This window comes from Sphaerodactylus townsendi, linkage group LG15 (genome assembly GCF_021028975.2).
Source record: "Sphaerodactylus townsendi isolate TG3544 linkage group LG15, MPM_Stown_v2.3, whole genome shotgun sequence".
NCBI classification, from domain to species: Eukaryota; Metazoa; Chordata; class Lepidosauria; order Squamata; family Sphaerodactylidae; genus Sphaerodactylus; species Sphaerodactylus townsendi.
In genome coordinates, this window is record NC_059439.1 from 1,412,340 (window position 1) to 1,430,701 (window position 18,362).

Consider the following 18,362-nt stretch of genomic DNA (forward strand, 5'->3'; position numbering starts at 1 on the left):
CCACCCCCCCCCCCCCCCACCCCCCCCCCCCCCCACCCCCCCCCCCCCCCACCCCCCCCCCCCCCCACCCCCCCCCCCCCCCACCCCCCCCCCCCCCCACCCCCCCCCCCCCCCACCCCCCCCCCCCCCCACCCCCCCCCCCCCCCACCCCCCCCCCCCCCCACCCCCCCCCCCCCCCACCCCCCCCCCCCCCCACCCCCCCCCCCCCCCACCCCCCCCCCCCCCCACCCCCCCCCCCCCCCACCCCCCCCCCCCCCCACCCCCCCCCCCCCCCACCCCCCCCCCCCCCCACCCCCCCCCCCCCCCACCCCCCCCCCCCCCCACCCCCCCCCCCCCCCACCCCCCCCCCCCCCCACCCCCCCCCCCCCCCACCCCCCCCCCCCCCCACCCCCCCCCCCCCCCACCCCCCCCCCCCCCCACCCCCCCCCCCCCCCACCCCCCCCCCCCCCCACCCCCCCCCCCCCCCACCCCCCCCCCCCCCCACCCCCCCCCCCCCCCACCCCCCCCCCCCCCCACCCCCCCCCCCCCCCACCCCCCCCCCCCCCCACCCCCCCCCCCCCCCACCCCCCCCCCCCCCCACCCCCCCCCCCCCCCACCCCCCCCCCCCCCCACCCCCCCCCCCCCCCACCCCCCCCCCCCCCCACCCCCCCCCCCCCCCACCCCCCCCCCCCCCCACCCCCCCCCCCCCCCACCCCCCCCCCCCCCCACCCCCCCCCCCCCCCACCCCCCCCCCCCCCCACCCCCCCCCCCCCCCACCCCCCCCCCCCCCCACCCCCCCCCCCCCCCACCCCCCCCCCCCCCCACCCCCCCCCCCCCCCACCCCCCCCCCCCCCCACCCCCCCCCCCCCCCACCCCCCCCCCCCCCCACCCCCCCCCCCCCCCACCCCCCCCCCCCCCCACCCCCCCCCCCCCCCACCCCCCCCCCCCCCCACCCCCCCCCCCCCCCACCCCCCCCCCCCCCCACCCCCCCCCCCCCCCACCCCCCCCCCCCCCCACCCCCCCCCCCCCCCACCCCCCCCCCCCCCCACCCCCCCCCCCCCCCACCCCCCCCCCCCCCCACCCCCCCCCCCCCCCACCCCCCCCCCCCCCCACCCCCCCCCCCCCCCACCCCCCCCCCCCCCCACCCCCCCCCCCCCCCACCCCCCCCCCCCCCCACCCCCCCCCCCCCCCACCCCCCCCCCCCCCCACCCCCCCCCCCCCCCACCCCCCCCCCCCCCCACCCCCCCCCCCCCCCACCCCCCCCCCCCCCCACCCCCCCCCCCCCCCACCCCCCCCCCCCCCCACCCCCCCCCCCCCCCACCCCCCCCCCCCCCCACCCCCCCCCCCCCCCACCCCCCCCCCCCCCCACCCCCCCCCCCCCCCACCCCCCCCCCCCCCCACCCCCCCCCCCCCCCACCCCCCCCCCCCCCCACCCCCCCCCCCCCCCACCCCCCCCCCCCCCCACCCCCCCCCCCCCCCACCCCCCCCCCCCCCCACCCCCCCCCCCCCCCACCCCCCCCCCCCCCCACCCCCCCCCCCCCCCACCCCCCCCCCCCCCCACCCCCCCCCCCCCCCACCCCCCCCCCCCCCCACCCCCCCCCCCCCCCACCCCCCCCCCCCCCCACCCCCCCCCCCCCCCACCCCCCCCCCCCCCCACCCCCCCCCCCCCCCACCCCCCCCCCCCCCCACCCCCCCCCCCCCCCACCCCCCCCCCCCCCCACCCCCCCCCCCCCCCACCCCCCCCCCCCCCCACCCCCCCCCCCCCCCACCCCCCCCCCCCCCCACCCCCCCCCCCCCCCACCCCCCCCCCCCCCCACCCCCCCCCCCCCCCACCCCCCCCCCCCCCCACCCCCCCCCCCCCCCACCCCCCCCCCCCCCCACCCCCCCCCCCCCCCACCCCCCCCCCCCCCCACCCCCCCCCCCCCCCACCCCCCCCCCCCCCCACCCCCCCCCCCCCCCACCCCCCCCCCCCCCCACCCCCCCCCCCCCCCACCCCCCCCCCCCCCCACCCCCCCCCCCCCCCACCCCCCCCCCCCCCCACCCCCCCCCCCCCCCACCCCCCCCCCCCCCCACCCCCCCCCCCCCCCACCCCCCCCCCCCCCCACCCCCCCCCCCCCCCACCCCCCCCCCCCCCCACCCCCCCCCCCCCCCACCCCCCCCCCCCCCCACCCCCCCCCCCCCCCACCCCCCCCCCCCCCCACCCCCCCCCCCCCCCACCCCCCCCCCCCCCCACCCCCCCCCCCCCCCACCCCCCCCCCCCCCCACCCCCCCCCCCCCCCACCCCCCCCCCCCCCCACCCCCCCCCCCCCCCACCCCCCCCCCCCCCCACCCCCCCCCCCCCCCACCCCCCCCCCCCCCCACCCCCCCCCCCCCCCACCCCCCCCCCCCCCCACCCCCCCCCCCCCCCACCCCCCCCCCCCCCCACCCCCCCCCCCCCCCACCCCCCCCCCCCCCCACCCCCCCCCCCCCCCACCCCCCCCCCCCCCCACCCCCCCCCCCCCCCACCCCCCCCCCCCCCCACCCCCCCCCCCCCCCACCCCCCCCCCCCCCCACCCCCCCCCCCCCCCACCCCCCCCCCCCCCCACCCCCCCCCCCCCCCACCCCCCCCCCCCCCCACCCCCCCCCCCCCCCACCCCCCCCCCCCCCCACCCCCCCCCCCCCCCACCCCCCCCCCCCCCCACCCCCCCCCCCCCCCACCCCCCCCCCCCCCCACCCCCCCCCCCCCCCACCCCCCCCCCCCCCCACCCCCCCCCCCCCCCACCCCCCCCCCCCCCCACCCCCCCCCCCCCCCACCCCCCCCCCCCCCCACCCCCCCCCCCCCCCACCCCCCCCCCCCCCCACCCCCCCCCCCCCCCACCCCCCCCCCCCCCCACCCCCCCCCCCCCCCACCCCCCCCCCCCCCCACCCCCCCCCCCCCCCACCCCCCCCCCCCCCCACCCCCCCCCCCCCCCACCCCCCCCCCCCCCCACCCCCCCCCCCCCCCACCCCCCCCCCCCCCCACCCCCCCCCCCCCCCACCCCCCCCCCCCCCCACCCCCCCCCCCCCCCACCCCCCCCCCCCCCCACCCCCCCCCCCCCCCACCCCCCCCCCCCCCCACCCCCCCCCCCCCCCACCCCCCCCCCCCCCCACCCCCCCCCCCCCCCACCCCCCCCCCCCCCCACCCCCCCCCCCCCCCACCCCCCCCCCCCCCCACCCCCCCCCCCCCCCACCCCCCCCCCCCCCCACCCCCCCCCCCCCCCACCCCCCCCCCCCCCCACCCCCCCCCCCCCCCACCCCCATGATGGGAATTGTAGTCCATAACATCTGGAGTGCCAAAGGTTTGCCACCACGGGTCTACATGTTTGAATATATAAAATTTTGAGATTCGTGTCAAAAGCTACAAAGATATGCCTGAATTTCAATGGAATCACTTGGCCAAGTCCAACTTTCTCTATCAGGGGTGTCAAATTCATTTGTTTCAAGGGCTGGATACCACACAAATGTGGTTTCGTTGGGCCAGGCCCTGTGAGGGGGGATTTGGCTGCCTTGGCTGGAGTATCCCCAGTCAGCTCCCCAGCCCAGGTTGGCACTGGGGGTGGTTACCTCAGCTTCAGAGGGCTTATCAGGCCTGCAAACCCCCCACCTTGATCTGCCGGCCCAGGTCAGGAGTGGGGGTTGCCTCAAATGGCTCATGGGCCTCGTGGGGCTCTCAAGGGGCTGGATCCAGCCCCTGGGCCACATGTTTGACACCCCCGTTCTATCTGCTTTTGTTAAGACCACCTTGTCCAACAGCACCTCTCATGGAACAAGTCAGGAGAAAAATGCCCCATGTTAGTATTAGAAGAACTACTCAATTCAATTATTTATATCCCAATTATTCATATTCAAAAGTATCCCTGACTGATTCAGTGGCCACCTTCAGGCTAGTGGTGGCGAACCTTTGGCACTCCAGATGTTATGGACTACAATTCCCATCAGCCCCTGCCAGGATGGCCAATTGGCAATGTTGGCAGAGACTGTTGGGAATTGTAGTCCATAACCTCTAGAGTGCCAAAGGTTCGCCACCACAGGGCTAGAAGTTGACCACAAAACCAGCTTTAAAAGATGGAACCACTCAGTTAAAAACCTGGGTAAACAAGAAATGATTTGTTCAGGTGCCTGACACACAGCGAAGGAGCACCGCTTCAGGCTCCAGGGGCAGCCTCTTCCAAAGGTGAGCGGCCACCACTGAAAACTCCATTTCCTGTCGTTTCACTTGCTTAAGAAATTTAAGCCCAGTGAACGAATACTTAAAACTTGGGGTTTCTGCTAGTGAACTTTCCACCAATCCACCTGCTCATTTCAATTGCCAGCTTGGGCTGAAAACTGAAACTCAGACAGAGGTCAGGAAGAGCCCCGTTACTGACCTTTTGGAGAGATTTTTCGGACTTCCTCCACATAATCAGTTGTCCGGTAATCGATGGGATGGGTGACTCCGTTCTCCCTGAGACCGTCGTGCTTGGAGGCAGAGGCGGTGCCAAAAATTGTGACATTTTCCACAGTCTTGCAGAGTTGGACCGCTGCAGTTCCTACCCCACCTGAGGATGGGAAAAGCCGTCCATGTAAGCAAACACAATTGGAGCCGTAGAAAATAGGGTGCCATACACAGAGCTCTTGAAGGCTCCAGCCCTCTCCAGGCCAGAGGGGGGAAAATGCCCTCTGTTGCCCAGAAAGTTGGCCATCATATTTTGCAGGCAACAGCTGCAGTATTAGTTCAACACACTGCGAATGTGATGTAAGCGGACAAAGGCCAACAAATGCACCAATGTTCACTAGGCCGCGTAATTTCTAGGCCCACCTAACTTGGTTCACTAAGATAAAGCTCCACCAATGCTACAAAGTGACCTCACCTTCAGAACAGGTTCCACCACACAATGAAAGTCAACATCTCCCAAGAATTCTGGTAGTTGCTTTTTCTTATTTGTCTCTCAACAGAGCTGACACACAAACCCAAATGGCTGCATATGCTCTGCAAAACCTTACTAAGTATTTCTAGGCTTTTTTAACATTCTTAACTTTATAACATTTATAACATTTTTAATATTCTTAACATTTATATTAAGTGGCACATGTGGTACATGTACATTTATATTAAGTGGAACATGTTAGCAGTAATAATTTTCTTACTTGTCTCTCAACAGAGCTGACACACAAATCCAAATGGCTGCATACACAATGCAAAACCTTACTAAGTATTTCAAAGCCTTTTTTAACATTCTTAACATTTATTACGCAGCCATTTGGGTTTGTGTGTCAGCTCTGTTGAGAGACAAATAAGAAAATTATTACTGCTTACATTTCCTACTATAATAATTATTGTTTTTGTAAAACCAATTTTGTAAAATTGTTATTTTATATAAATGTTAAAAATGGTGTTAGATATTACTAGAATCTAATGCATAAATTATACTATGTTGTTTATTTATTTGTAGAAAGACCTGTGCATGGCAAATGAATGAATAATTTTTCCTGAAAGAGTTGCTTCTCCTGAGGAAGACTACAGTGAAAACGTACTTATAAACGCGCGAGTCGTTTGGGAAGTACTTTCTATATGGAATATAATTATCCTAAAGATATTGAAAAAATGAACTATTTTTGCTCAGTAGATATTGAAGATATGGATTATGTATCTCAAAAACGAACAGTCGAAAAAACCGGATGTACAATCATTGGATTCAGTAACTGGATAATTATAAAATATACATAAATACATTTATTGAACACATTGATCCTCCGTCTTCAGTGTGTGACGCGCTGTTTTGTTCCAATGACCGAATTGCCCCAGGGAAGGAACAGTCTAAGCTGGTCAGGCTTAGCTTCCTCAGCAGAGAGTCCCCCTTACCTGCCGCCATGTGGACCAGGACGCTCTGGTTGGGTCGCAAATTTCCAAAGTCAAAGAGGACCATGTAGGCTGTGATATAATTGACCAGGAAGGCGGCTGCTTCTTCGAAGCTCATCCCTTCTGGCATGGGGAACGTCCGGTGGGCTGGAACGGTCACCACTTCCTGCCAGAGCCCGGAGGTGGCCATCACCATGACTCTATCCCCTATCTGGAACGAGAAGAGGCATTTAGCAGTGCTGACGGGAGGATCAAGGCCAGAGTTGGCTGGCCAGCCACAACATCCCCGCCCTTCGAGATCGTAATGGGATCCCCTTTTGAGTCAGACACCCTTGGACAGAGCCAACTTTCACCGAAGGATTTGCAACCTTCAAACAGCCTTTCCGAAGGCGCAGCGGCAACTTTCAGCTGTGGAAGGCGGCCCACCAACAAATGTCTACTCATGAGAAGTTCTCTGCAGTGACTTCACTGTGGCGTAGGAGGTTAAGAGCTTGTGTATCTAATCTGGAGGAACCGGGTTTGATTCCCAGCTCTGCCGCCTGAGCTGTGCAGGCTTCTCTGGGGAATTCAGATTAGCCTGTGCACTCCCACACATGCCAGCTGGGTGACCTTGGGCTAGTCACAGCTCTTCGGAGCTCTCTCAGCCCCACCTACCTCACAGGGTGTTTGTTGTGAGGGGGGGAGGGAAAGGAGATTGCAAGCCCCTTTGACTCTCCTGCAGGAGAGAAAGGGGGGATATAAATCCAAACTCTTCCTCTTCTTCTATCAGCGCCACCCAAATGCTAAAAAGGCCAAGTGACCTTATCCAAGCTGGCCTGTTTCTAATGGATTCAGAGCAGAGACACAAAGCTGGAAGAATGTAATATGTTTAGCAAAGAAATATATTGTTATGGAGCACAGGGGAAGACAACCATTTGCAAAAAGCTACCAGGAACTCTGGAAAACAGATGCTCTGTCGCCCTCCGAGGGTGGGCCGCTCAAGAGTTTTCGCGTGTTCTCAATTCTTTATTTATTTTATTTTTATTTATTATCGCATTTATAGACCGCCCCATCCCCTAAGGGCTCTGGGCGGTGAACAACAAGTGTTACAAAACAGTAATAACAGTAACAATAAAATTAATATAATTAACATCTTTAAAATATAGAATTACAGTATGCCACATGGATCACTTGGCGTCCAGCATTAAAACTATCAATAAAAACCCCTCCCGGAGAGGGGGACGGTGTAGATGTCACAAACTCCCAGAATGCTAAAAGGAGGGACAGAAAAGGCGCAGCAACATTAAAAGGCCAATGGAAGGCTTAAGGCTAGAAGAGGAATGTGAGTTTGCATGGTGACGGCAGGTCCAGTTCCTAGAGGGGCTCCCCACTTTTGGGGTACCGTCAGGGGACCAGACCAGGGAAACTACCTGCCAGATGGAAGCCCTGTTGCCCCTGTGTGATGTACTGGCTGCTGCAACATACACAGGAAAACTACCTAAGCTTGTCCCGGAATGGAAACCACCCAATCCCACAATCCCTTCTTCCCAGCACCGGCTGAGTGTGGGCTACTTGGCTTCACTTGCTGGTGAGGAGAAGGCAGTGGTGGGATCCAAAAATGTTAGTAACAGGTTCCCATGGTGGTGGGATTCAATCTGTGGTGTAGCGCCAATGGGGCTGGGCAGGGCACAACGGGGGGGTGGCCGGGCATTCCGGGGGCGGGGCATTCCTGGGTAGGGCACTGGTCCTTGGGCGGGAAACGAATGCACGCAGGTGCAGGCTGCCACGCACGCCGGTGCACCTCCTGCTAGACTGCTTCAAGTTCTGCGTGCTACTGCTGAGAGGAGGGGCGTAGCTAAGGCAAAAATCACGTGTCAAAATCACCCATTAGTAACCCCCTCTCGGCACACACAAATCGATTCGATTTCGAATACCTTTAATGGCATATAAATTGTTTAAGATTAACTTAGCAAGATAATAACAGCCTTTACAGCTTTACAATTTCTGACGAGTTAAAATAACACCATTTAAAAATTTAGCCACCGCTTCCAACAGCTCGTAGTTGTGGCTGTTTAAAAGATATATAACCTTCTGTTTATCTGTAATGCCTTCACTTCCATGCAGGAAGGGGATTATGTGCTTCTTCCTACCTATCTCATAAAAGGACAATTCAACAGCATATGAGATACTGTTTCCACAGAACCCATGCCACACGGGCATTTCCTTTCTTTATGCGGGATTCCAAGGTGGCGTCCAAGGCTAAAGGAAGAAGGCAGGGCATTACACCTAGCTAAGGTGACTGCTCTACGCCACCGGGCCTCAACCAGGAGATAAAGGTACTGGGCTACAATTAATCTATCCACAGGTATTCCCAGAGAGATCGGGGAACAGGTTTTATTAGCTTCCTCTAGCATCTGTTGAAACTCTCTGTCAAAAAGTCTCTTCTTGATAGCCCCATAGACCTCCTGCTCTGTTAGCATTAGCAGGTCCTCCAAGGAAATGCCCAACTCATTAAGTTTGGCTTCGATTTTAACCCACCACTGGGTTGCACACACAAATCATTAGTAACCTACTCTCAGGAACCTGTGAAAACCTGCTGGATCCCACCTCTGGGAGAAGGCACTCTGTCCATGCTCAGAATGACTTACCATCTCAGAAGTGAAATGAGCCTAACCAATCCCCCAGAATCCCCGGTGAGATGCATATTCTGCAGCAGCCACGCAGGGCTCCTTGGTAAAGTGTCCGTTTGGAAAACAAACCCCTTCCATTTGAAAATTATTGAGTATTTTGCCCGCTCTGAAGCAGCAGGTTTAGTGTTTAAGGCATCAACAAGACAGGCCGGCCTGGTAATAAGACAGACAGGCAAACAGTACACACCCTTTTACGGATGAAAAGGGTGAGCTATGGAAACAATGCAGCCCTCTCAAGCGCCATCCAGATTTCTGCTTTTTCCCCCTTGGAAAGAAAAAAACACATCCTTTGCAGAGAGGAAATCCTGTGTTTATCTGTGGCTCCAGTATCAGGAAAAGAGCAGCAGAGTAGCTCAACAGCCTTCACCTTCTGCGTGAACCTTCCTCTCCGCATGCTGGCAACGAATACTTTGCACATGTGTCCGCCAGGCGAAAGAGGCCCCGTTGCTGCCTTGTGGAAACGAACACGAGAAGCAGCGTTCATTTCCAGAACTGCATAATGGAGCGGAAGATGATTCACAGTAATTCACCCACACTGGTCACGCCGCACCCGGGGAGACCCACAATTCCAAACTCCATCTCCACCCTGAATGTGACACATCGTTCACTCTTTCACTCTACGACTCGAATTCCAGAATGCTATTTGCTAAAGATGAATGATAAAAACAAGGCTCCAATCTTAACTATGCAGAACCAAGTCACAGGAAACTCTGTGGCACTAAGTCTACAGATAAGCCCAGACTCTAAGAACTCTAAGAACATAAGAACAAGCCAGCTGGATCAGACCAGAGTCCATCTAGTCCAGCTCTCTGCTACTCGCAGTGGCCCACCAGGTGCCTTTGGGAGCTCACAGGCAGGATGTGAAAGCAATGGCCTTCTGCGGCTGTTGCTCCCGAGCACCTGGACTGTTAAGGCATTTGCAATCTCAGATCAAAGAGGATCAAGATGGGTAGCCATAGATCGACTTCTCCTCCATAAATCTGTCCAAGCCCCTTTTAAAGCTATCCAGGTGAGTGGCCATCACCACCTCCCGTGGCAGCATATTCCAAACACCAATCACACGTTGCGTGAAGAAGTGTTTCCTTTTATTAGTCCTAACTCTTCCCCCCAGCATTTTCAATGAATGCCCCCTAGTTCTAATATTGTGAGAAAGAGAAAAATTTCTCTCTGTCAACATTTTCTACCCCATGCATAATTCGATAGACTTCAATCATATCCCCCCCTCAGATGTCTCCTCTCCAAACTAAAGAGTCCCAAACGCTGCAGCCTCTCCTCATAAGGAAGGTGCTCCAGTCCCTCAATCATCCTCGTTGCCCTTCTCTGCACTTTTTCTATCTCTTCAGTATCCTGAATGAAGAAACATCTCACAGCATGGTTGTGGTTTTTCCAGGCTGTGTGGCTGTGGTCTGGTAGATCTTGTTCCTAACTTTTCGCCTGCATTCGTGGCTGGCATCTTCGGAGGTGTATCACAGAGAGAAATCTGTCCCACACTGTGTCTAGTGAGATGAGAATGTTTAGTGGGATATATATTGTCCATGTCCCAGAAATATTTCTACCATATATCAAGGGAATCACAGATCAAATAGGGAAACTGATGAAAAAACATAAGCTACAAACCATCTTCAAACCCACCAGGAAAATACAGCAGATGCTACGCTCAACAAAGGACAACAGAGACCCCCTCACTTCTGCAGGAGTCTATCGCATACCCTGCAGCTGAGGAAAGGTCTTCATAGGAACCACAAAATGCAGCATTCAGACTCGTATTAAGAAGCATGAAAGACACTGTCGGCTTAACCATCCGGAAAAATCTGAAGCAGAACATGTCCTAAATTGGACATAACATTTTATTTCAGCTGTTCTCAACCTGTGGGTCGCGACCCCTTTGGGGGTCGAACGACCCTTTCACAGGGGGCACCTAAGACTTCCTGCATCAGTGTTCTCAATCTGTAAAATGGATATATGTTAGGGTTGGGGGTCATCACAACATGAGGAACTGTATTAAAGGGTGGCGGCATTAGGAACGTTGAGAACCACTGTTTTATTTGAAAACACTGAAATTCTGGACAATTCGGAAGGTTACTATATCAGACTGCACAGGGAAGCCATTGAAATTCACAAACACCAAGACAACTTCAACAAGAAAGAAGAGACTCGGAGAATTAACAAAGCTTGGCTACCAGTACTTACAAACACCAGAATTAAAGGCTAAAGGCATGCTAAGTTCATGACCAATGGACTCCACCCAGACACAGGGTTTGCATTCACTAATACTGCTGCTGCTTCAGGGAATGCAAATGTAACTACAACGTAAATGGACTGATAACCTCACCCGCAATACAATGCACTCCACCACGCCTTTGCATATCAAGTTCCACCCAAACATTTACTGATTGGTTCCCCAGCCTGAGACATGGACAATATATACCCCACTAAACACTCTCTTCTCACTAGACCAGGGGTCTGCAACCTGCGGCTCTCCAGATGTTCATGGACTACAAATCCCATCAGCCCCTGCCAGCATGGCCAATTGGTCATGCTGGCAGGGGCTGATGGGAATTGTAGTCCATGAACATCTGGAGAGCCGCAGGTTGCAGACCCCTGCACTAGACACAGTGTGTAACAGACTTCTCTCTGTGATACTCCTCTGAAGATGCCAGCCACAGATGCAGGTGAAACGTTAGGAACAAGCTGTACCAGACCACGGCCACGCAGCCCGTAAAACCCACCACAACCAGTTGAATCCGGCCGGGAAAGCCTTCGACAATACTCTCACAGCATGTTCAGACACTGTGATTGCTTTGTAGGATGTTAACAGGATCTTGTGCCCACAGGAAGGGAGAAATGTGCGGCCGCCCAGTTGCCACGGCTTCTAATTGTGTGTGGCGTGTGAGAAGGGCACGCAGGTGCTGGTAACAGCGAGCAAAGCGGCTTAACTTTTCACTCACTTCTTAACAATATAGCAAGCAAGTCCGGCTGGCTGAGCTCCCGGAAACCTTTTGTTACATCTGCAGAGATCACCTCCAGCTCCCCGGCTCTGCCGTCCTCCTCCCCCACATGTTCCCAGGCTGCGGCAGAGACCCAGTAAAAGGGGCCAAAGTTTGAAAAGACACAGTGAGCCCCAGTGTGGACTCTAGATACATTTCCCTGGAATGCATCAGCTGCTTCACAACACAAAGAATCTCGATTTTCATTGTGGAGAAAATCTCTGGAGCCAGCTCCCCCCCCCTTTACTCCCCCACACGTGACCTCCACCCCTCCCAGCCATCACACGCCAAAAGCACATTAATAAATGCAGTTCAAGACACACTGCTGGATTTTGCACTGAGAGCAAATTAGAAAAAAACAGAATGATTCATTCTTCCAAACGTCTCTCCCCCACCCACCCACCCGCACATCCTCCCGATAGATTTTCTGTGATAGGGTGAAGTTTTGCAAAACACTTTTAACGGCTGCAAAGGAGAAACGTCAAAAACGGAACCAGAAGCAGAGATCAGAAGGGCCTGTGCGCAGAAAAGTCAGAGCTGGACATCAGGGGGGAATCTAAAGTACCTGGTCAATTCACCAACACACTTCTAAATGATCTGAATTTGCAATTTGTCCCCTCGCCCAGGGTGGGGATACACATAAAACTATGAATCATTGACAACATTATCACAACTGGTTCGCCTCTGCCACAGCTGGAAATGGTAAGCCACTCCAGAACAGAAGGGGAGGGGGGTGAGAAAGGAAAAGTGGACCCAATCCCTGGCTGGGCTGCAGCAAAAGGCCTTCGCCCTTCCCTTGCTCCCCGTGCGGCACCAAACGCACCCTTGGCCGGCAGGGGGCTGGAGGTAGTATTTTCCCCCCTCACACACATAAGGCCTACGTGGCACCAACACTGATAAGAGAAAAAGACTTCAAACCTGTACATTTCAAAGCCTTCCTCTGTTCCTTGCAGGGTTGCCAACTGAGCTCCTGCACCTCCCCATTTATTTGTTTAATTACCGTGTTTCTCCGAAAATAAAGACAGTGTCTTATATTAATTTTTGCTCCCAAAGATGAACCATGTCTTATTTTCAGGGGATGTCTTATTTTTCTGTGTTCTGTTCGTCGGGCATGCTTCCAAACAAAAACTTTGCTACGTCTTACTTTCGGGGGATGCCTTATATTGCGCACGTCAGCAAAACCTCTACTACGTTTTATTTTCAGGGGATGTCTTATATTCGGGGAAACAGGTTATAACCTCCAGGTGGAGCCTGGACAGATCCCCAAATGTCAACTAATTGCCAGACTACAGAGATCAGATCCCTGGGAGAAAAGGCTGGGCTCTATGACATGATGACCCTCTGGGATCTCTTCCCTCCGCAGCGGCACCATCCTCAGGCTTCACGCCCAGAAATGTCCCCAGCCTCGAACTGGCAACCCTTGTGCCATAGGGCAGGGGGAGGAGCTACACAGGTATCGGGCGGCACAACCAGATTCTGCACACAAAGAGGACAAGGAGGATACCTGATCGAAAGAGGATCTCACTGGCAAGAAGAGAAGCGCAGTCCCCCTCCCCACAAAAAGGAACCTGGGAGGGGAATAATTGGAGTGGGGAGCAGAGGTGGGATCCAGCAGGTTCTCACAGGTTCCCGAGAGTAGGTTACTATTTATTTGTGTGTGCCGAGAGGGGGTTACTAATTGGTGGTTTTGCCCCGTGATTTTTGCCTTCGTTACGCCCCTCCTCTCAGCAGTAGCGCGCAGAACTTGGAGCAGTCTAGCAGGAGGTGCACTGGCGTGCATGGCAGCCTGCGCCTGCGGGCATTCGTTTCCCGCCCAAGGACCGGCACATTGGCTGCGTCCTTGCCACAGCCCCGCCCAGGAATGCCCTGCCCCAGAATGCCCGGCCACCCCCCCGTCGTTCCCCGCCCAACCCCATTGGCGCTACGCCACTGTTTGAATCCCACCACCATGGGAACCTGTTACTAAAATTTTTGGATCCCACCACTGGTGGGGCGCAATGAGTGGGGGAGAGTTAGTTGACCCCTCTTCCACAGCCTCTTGGCTTCGATCGCCACACCTGTGAAACGGCTTTTCCGAAAGTCACCCGTGGCCATTACATACAAACATGAGAGCTTTTTGTCACCCAGTGGCCCAGAACATAATGCGATTCGTTCATTAAGTTCATGTGTACAGCCTTCCTTTCTCACGGAGACTCCTGGTGGGTTAGAGAGTAAAGAAAGGGGGGAAACTCAGAGGCTGGAGGGAAGGCAAAGCAGAAACGTTTGAATAAATGCATCAATAAAGCCACTCCATGTTCCAGGACACACAAGCTGGGCATATTCCTGCTACCACAAGAGAGCAACATGCCAGCGCCTCTTCGCCCTGAGGACGCTGTGTTCCCAGTCCCTACTGTGGCTATCATGACAGCTCTAGGCTCAGAGGAAGAAACTTCATGGGACCTTCAGGGGAACTGAGTCATGTCTCTGCGGGCCTGGCTCTGAGACACAGACAGCACCGGCTGACAGCTCTGGTGGGTGGTCTCAATTTTTATCTTTGCCGATCCTTCCTTATTTACTTTTCGCTCCTAATTCGGTAGATCACTCATTTCTGTTAGACGCAAGGCTCTGCAACCTGTGGCTCTCCAGATGTTCATGGACTACAATTCCCATCAGCCAATTGGCCATGCTGGCAGGGGCTGATGGGAATTGTAGTCCATGAACATCTGGAGAGCCACCGGTTGAAGACCCCTGTGTTAGAGCATTTGGAAAAGAGAACAGGGCCGTTCCAGCAGTTCTACCCATCAGATCCAAGAAAGCTCGTGGAAACATTAGGTCATCTTCAAGATATTTAAAGGGCGGGATCTCTTGCCAAAGCTCTCTTCAGCATCTATGTCAGGTCACCCAATGAGATCAGGCGTGCCGTTCAAACTGGGTGTGGTCGATACACTGACAACACACACCTCTCTCATTAATCGTGCTTGAAGAAATGGCTGCCTCGGTTTTAAATCAGTGTCTGCGTGCATTTCACCAGCAGAAGGCGAAGAAACTGCAAATGAACCCAGACAAGGCAAAGGCGACAATGGATGGGAAACAAGATGCTCTGAAATGGATGGACTTTTTCCCCCAGTTCTGGAGGGAGTAAAACCATCTGTAGCCAGCCTGGTTAAAAATGTGTGTGGGAGGGGGCAGTGGTGGGATCCAAAAATTTTAGTAACAGGTTCCCATGATGGTGGGATTCAAACTGTGGCGTAGCGCCAATGGGGCTGGGCGTGGCACAACAGGGGCGTGGCCGGGCATTCCGGGGGGTGGGGCATTCCTGGGCGGGGTTGCGGCAAGGACGCAGCCGCTGCGCCGGTCCTTGGGTGGGAAACGAATGCACGCAGGCGCAGGCTGCCACGCACACCGGTGCACCTCCTACTAGACTGCTTCAAGTTCTGCGCGCTACTGCTGAGAGGAGGGGCGTAACTAAGGCAAAAGTCACGTGGCAAAATCAACAATTAGTAACCCCCTCTCGGCACATACAGGTAATCAGTAGCCTGCTCTCGGGAACTTGTGAGAACCTGCTGGATCCCACCTCTGGGAGAGGGTATTCCCTATGAATGGAGAAGCACGCAGGTACTACTGCTAGGAAAGCCTTCTCCACCCCTTCACCTAGCATGGAGACTATCTCCCTTTCTGAACCTGGGCCCATGCTCCACATTCTCCAAGCTGGATTACTGTAATGTCATCCACGTGGGGCTGCCCTTGAAGACAACTCCAGCAACATACAGCACCAATTCTGGAGCAGACTGCCACTAATACTGCAGCTTTCGCCCCAGCAGCCCCTCCCACTTCACTCCACTGCTCCGGGGTATTTATATTCAGGCACTTAAAGACGTTTTTGGTATTAACGCATTGTGTTTCTAATGCTGCCGTGATTAGAAGCTACCTGGAGATAACTGGAAAGGCAGGATTTAAAAAGCAAGTACAGGATCATTTCAGCAGAAACCAGTGGGGCCTCCGATCAGCGGTGGGATCCAAAAATTTTAACAACAGGTTCCGATGGTGGTGGGATCCAAACAGTGGCGGCGCCGCACACACACACCTCCAGTCCCTGTTGGGCAGGGAGGTTGCTTTAGTAACCCCTTCTCGGCACTCAGAAAAAATTAGTAGCCACTTCGGGAGAAGTGGTGAGAACTGGTTGGATCCCACCTCTGCCTCCGATCCAAGAGGAGCTCTTCTGAGGATCAAGCCAGACCAGAAACTCTGAACCACCTGTTGCCAACTGGAAATGGAGAAACTGGTTGTTTCTCACTGGGACCTCCTACAAGGGGGCAAGAAATCTTAATGCGACCCAGCAGGATATGCCTGGCACTTTCAATATCGGGCCCATTTGGCACCCCGCTTAAAGTTACCTGCCGGCGCTAGCAAACCTCCGTAACTGCACAGGGCAAGGGCCAGACTTTTGGGGGGCTTCGCAGAGGGCAAGAGGAGCCAACTCTACCGGCTCGAAGGGACGCTTAGCACTGACCGGCTTCTAGAGTCTCTGCTGCCTCTTGGTTTCGGACTTCCATAGCAACCAGGATGGGAAAGGCAAGGTGTTGAGGAGAAGAGCTTTCCTAGTGTCATTTTGGATGCCTGGGGAATGAGCCATTCATGCTGGACCCCTCCCTTCTCCTCAGAGCCAACAGCCCTGCCCTGCAGGGCATCTAGTCAGCATCATTAGCACAAGGACTGGCCACGGAAATCCCACCGGACTCCGGGAAACACGGCTCTGAAGGGAAGGCGCTGCTTTCTTCTCTGTTTATTCCAAGAGGCGCAGTCGGAGCCAGCAGGATCTGGGTTGTGGGGGCCAGCCTGGTCTCCTCAGGAACTAAGTAGGGCTGGTTCTGGTCAGTATGTGGACGGGAGCCCCCCGCCCGCCGCCGCCCCAAAGTCGGGGCAGAGCACCTCTGTTGGTCTGTTGCCTTGAAACCCCGATGGGGGTCCCCGTAGGTCACAGGTGTCAAACTCGCGGCCCTCCAGAAGTTATGGACTACAGTTCCCATCATCCCCTGCCATCATGATGCTGGCGGGGGATGATGGGAACTGTAGTCCATAACTTCTGGAGGGGCGCGAGTTTGACACCTATGCCGTAGGTCCGTGGTGGAGAACCTTTGGCACTCCAGATGTCATGAACTACAATTCCCATCAGCCCCAATTGGCCATGCTGGCAGGGGCTGATGGGAATTGTAGTCCATGACATCTGGAGTGCCAAAGGTTCGCCACCACTGCCATAGGTTGTCTGCACCTTGACAGCCAAAAGCAACCACGCCTGCCTTCACCCTTAGAAGATCCTGAGAAGAGGCCAGCTGGTGATTGGGGCACATAAAAAGTACGGGGGGGGGTCACTCTAGATGGAGCCCCGCCCAGAGCCCGGGTCTTCCGCTTTCCCTCTTGCCACGATGCGTGGGCTACGCAGCATTCGGGGCCCCCCATCAGCTGAGAGGCAGCCCACCCACCCACCCACCCACCGGAAAGCAGGCCACGGGCTTGTGCGGGGATCTGCAGGAAAAGGCCCGCAGCCGCAGCAGCAGCCGCGCCCCTCCCTCCGAGGGGAAAGGAGCCCCGCCCCCCGGCTCCCTCCCTCCCTCCCTCCCCTCCCGCCGCGGGACCCACCTTGGGGCTGTCGACGCCCTCCCCGACGGCCAGGACGGTGCCGGCGGCCTCCATGCCGGGGCAGAAGGGCGGGGCGGGCAGGCGGTCGTAGAGGCCCTGGCGGGCCAGCAGGTCGGCGAAGTTGAGGCCGCAGGCGCGCACCTGCACGCTCACCTGGCCGGCCGCCGCGCTGGGCTGGGCCCGCGCCTGCACCTTCACCTTCTCGTAGCCGCCGAAGCCCGTCAGCACCAGCGCCCGGCACCGACGCCCCTCCGGCCCGGGCCCGGGCCCGGCCTCCTCGACGGCCCCCGACGCCTCCGGCTGCTCGCCGCCTGGAGGGGAAGGGGGCGCGGCGGCGGCCGTCGGGCCGGGAGGGGGGGAGGCGGCGTCGCCCCCGGCCGCGCCTTCCGCAGACATGAGCGCCGGTGCTGCCGTGCGGGGGGAGGAGGAGGCGGCGGCGGCGGCGGGAGAGGCGCGCAACAGCTGGCGAGGCCGGCAGGCAGGCAGGCAGGCAGGAGGGCGACGAGGAGGAGGCGGCAGCAGCAGCAGCAGCAGCAGCGAGGAAGAGGAGGAGGAGGGGGAGGAGCCGCCCCGCCCCCGCGCTCCGCAGCCCGCTCAGGCCGGGGGCGGGGCCGGGGGCTACGCGGGGCGCCGAGGCCGGGCGCGCCCACGGGAGAGGCGCGGGGCTCGCTCCCTGCCCTGCCCCGCCCTGCCCTGCCCCGTCGGCTCCGACGGGTCGCTCTGCTCTTGCGCCGGCGGATCGGGGCCCCTGGCCTTCGTGGGGCGGGGCGGCTGCTGCGCTCTGCTGGCCTTCCCAAGCCCCGGGACAGGAGCCGGCCGGGGGGAGCTCGCGGGGCGTTCTGTTCCCAGCCCGGTCTACCTCGCAGGGTTGCTGTGAGGAGGCTAGACACGGAGCGAAGGCGGGGAATGAGGCGCGGCCGCTTTGAGTCCCCACTGGAGCGGGTGGGGGGGGGGAGCAGGGTATGTGGTGGCGAACCTTTGGCACTTCAGATGTTATGGACTACAATCCCCATCAGCCCCTGCCAGCATGGCCAATTGGGGCTGATGGGAATTGTAGTCCATAACATCTGGAGTGCCAAAGGTTCGCCACCACGATGACGCTCATTGATGCATTAATGTCACCCAGAGCCAAGCTGCCCGTCCCCTCCCATGGACACCACCGGCGGCCTCTCGGTCTCTCTCTCTCTGCCTTTGCTCCAGAGAGACTACAAACGACGCTGGAGCTGGCCATTGGGGAGGACAGCCCTTCTTCTC

General features: G+C 59.0%; 1 protein-coding gene across 1 annotated transcript; it reads right to left on the bottom strand.

Annotated features, from left to right (window-relative positions):
• Positions 1–4,368: 4,368 nt before the first annotated feature.
• VAT1 (vesicle amine transport 1) lies at positions 4,369–17,625 on the bottom strand. Its single transcript, XM_048517753.1, is given in 4 exon segments — positions 4,369–4,500; positions 4,503–4,535; positions 5,840–6,047; positions 17,109–17,625. Coding segments are annotated over 4 exon segments (738 nt in total). The 5' UTR covers positions 17,505–17,625; the 3' UTR covers positions 4,369–4,399.
• Between the last annotated feature and the right edge of the window lie 737 nt (positions 17,626–18,362).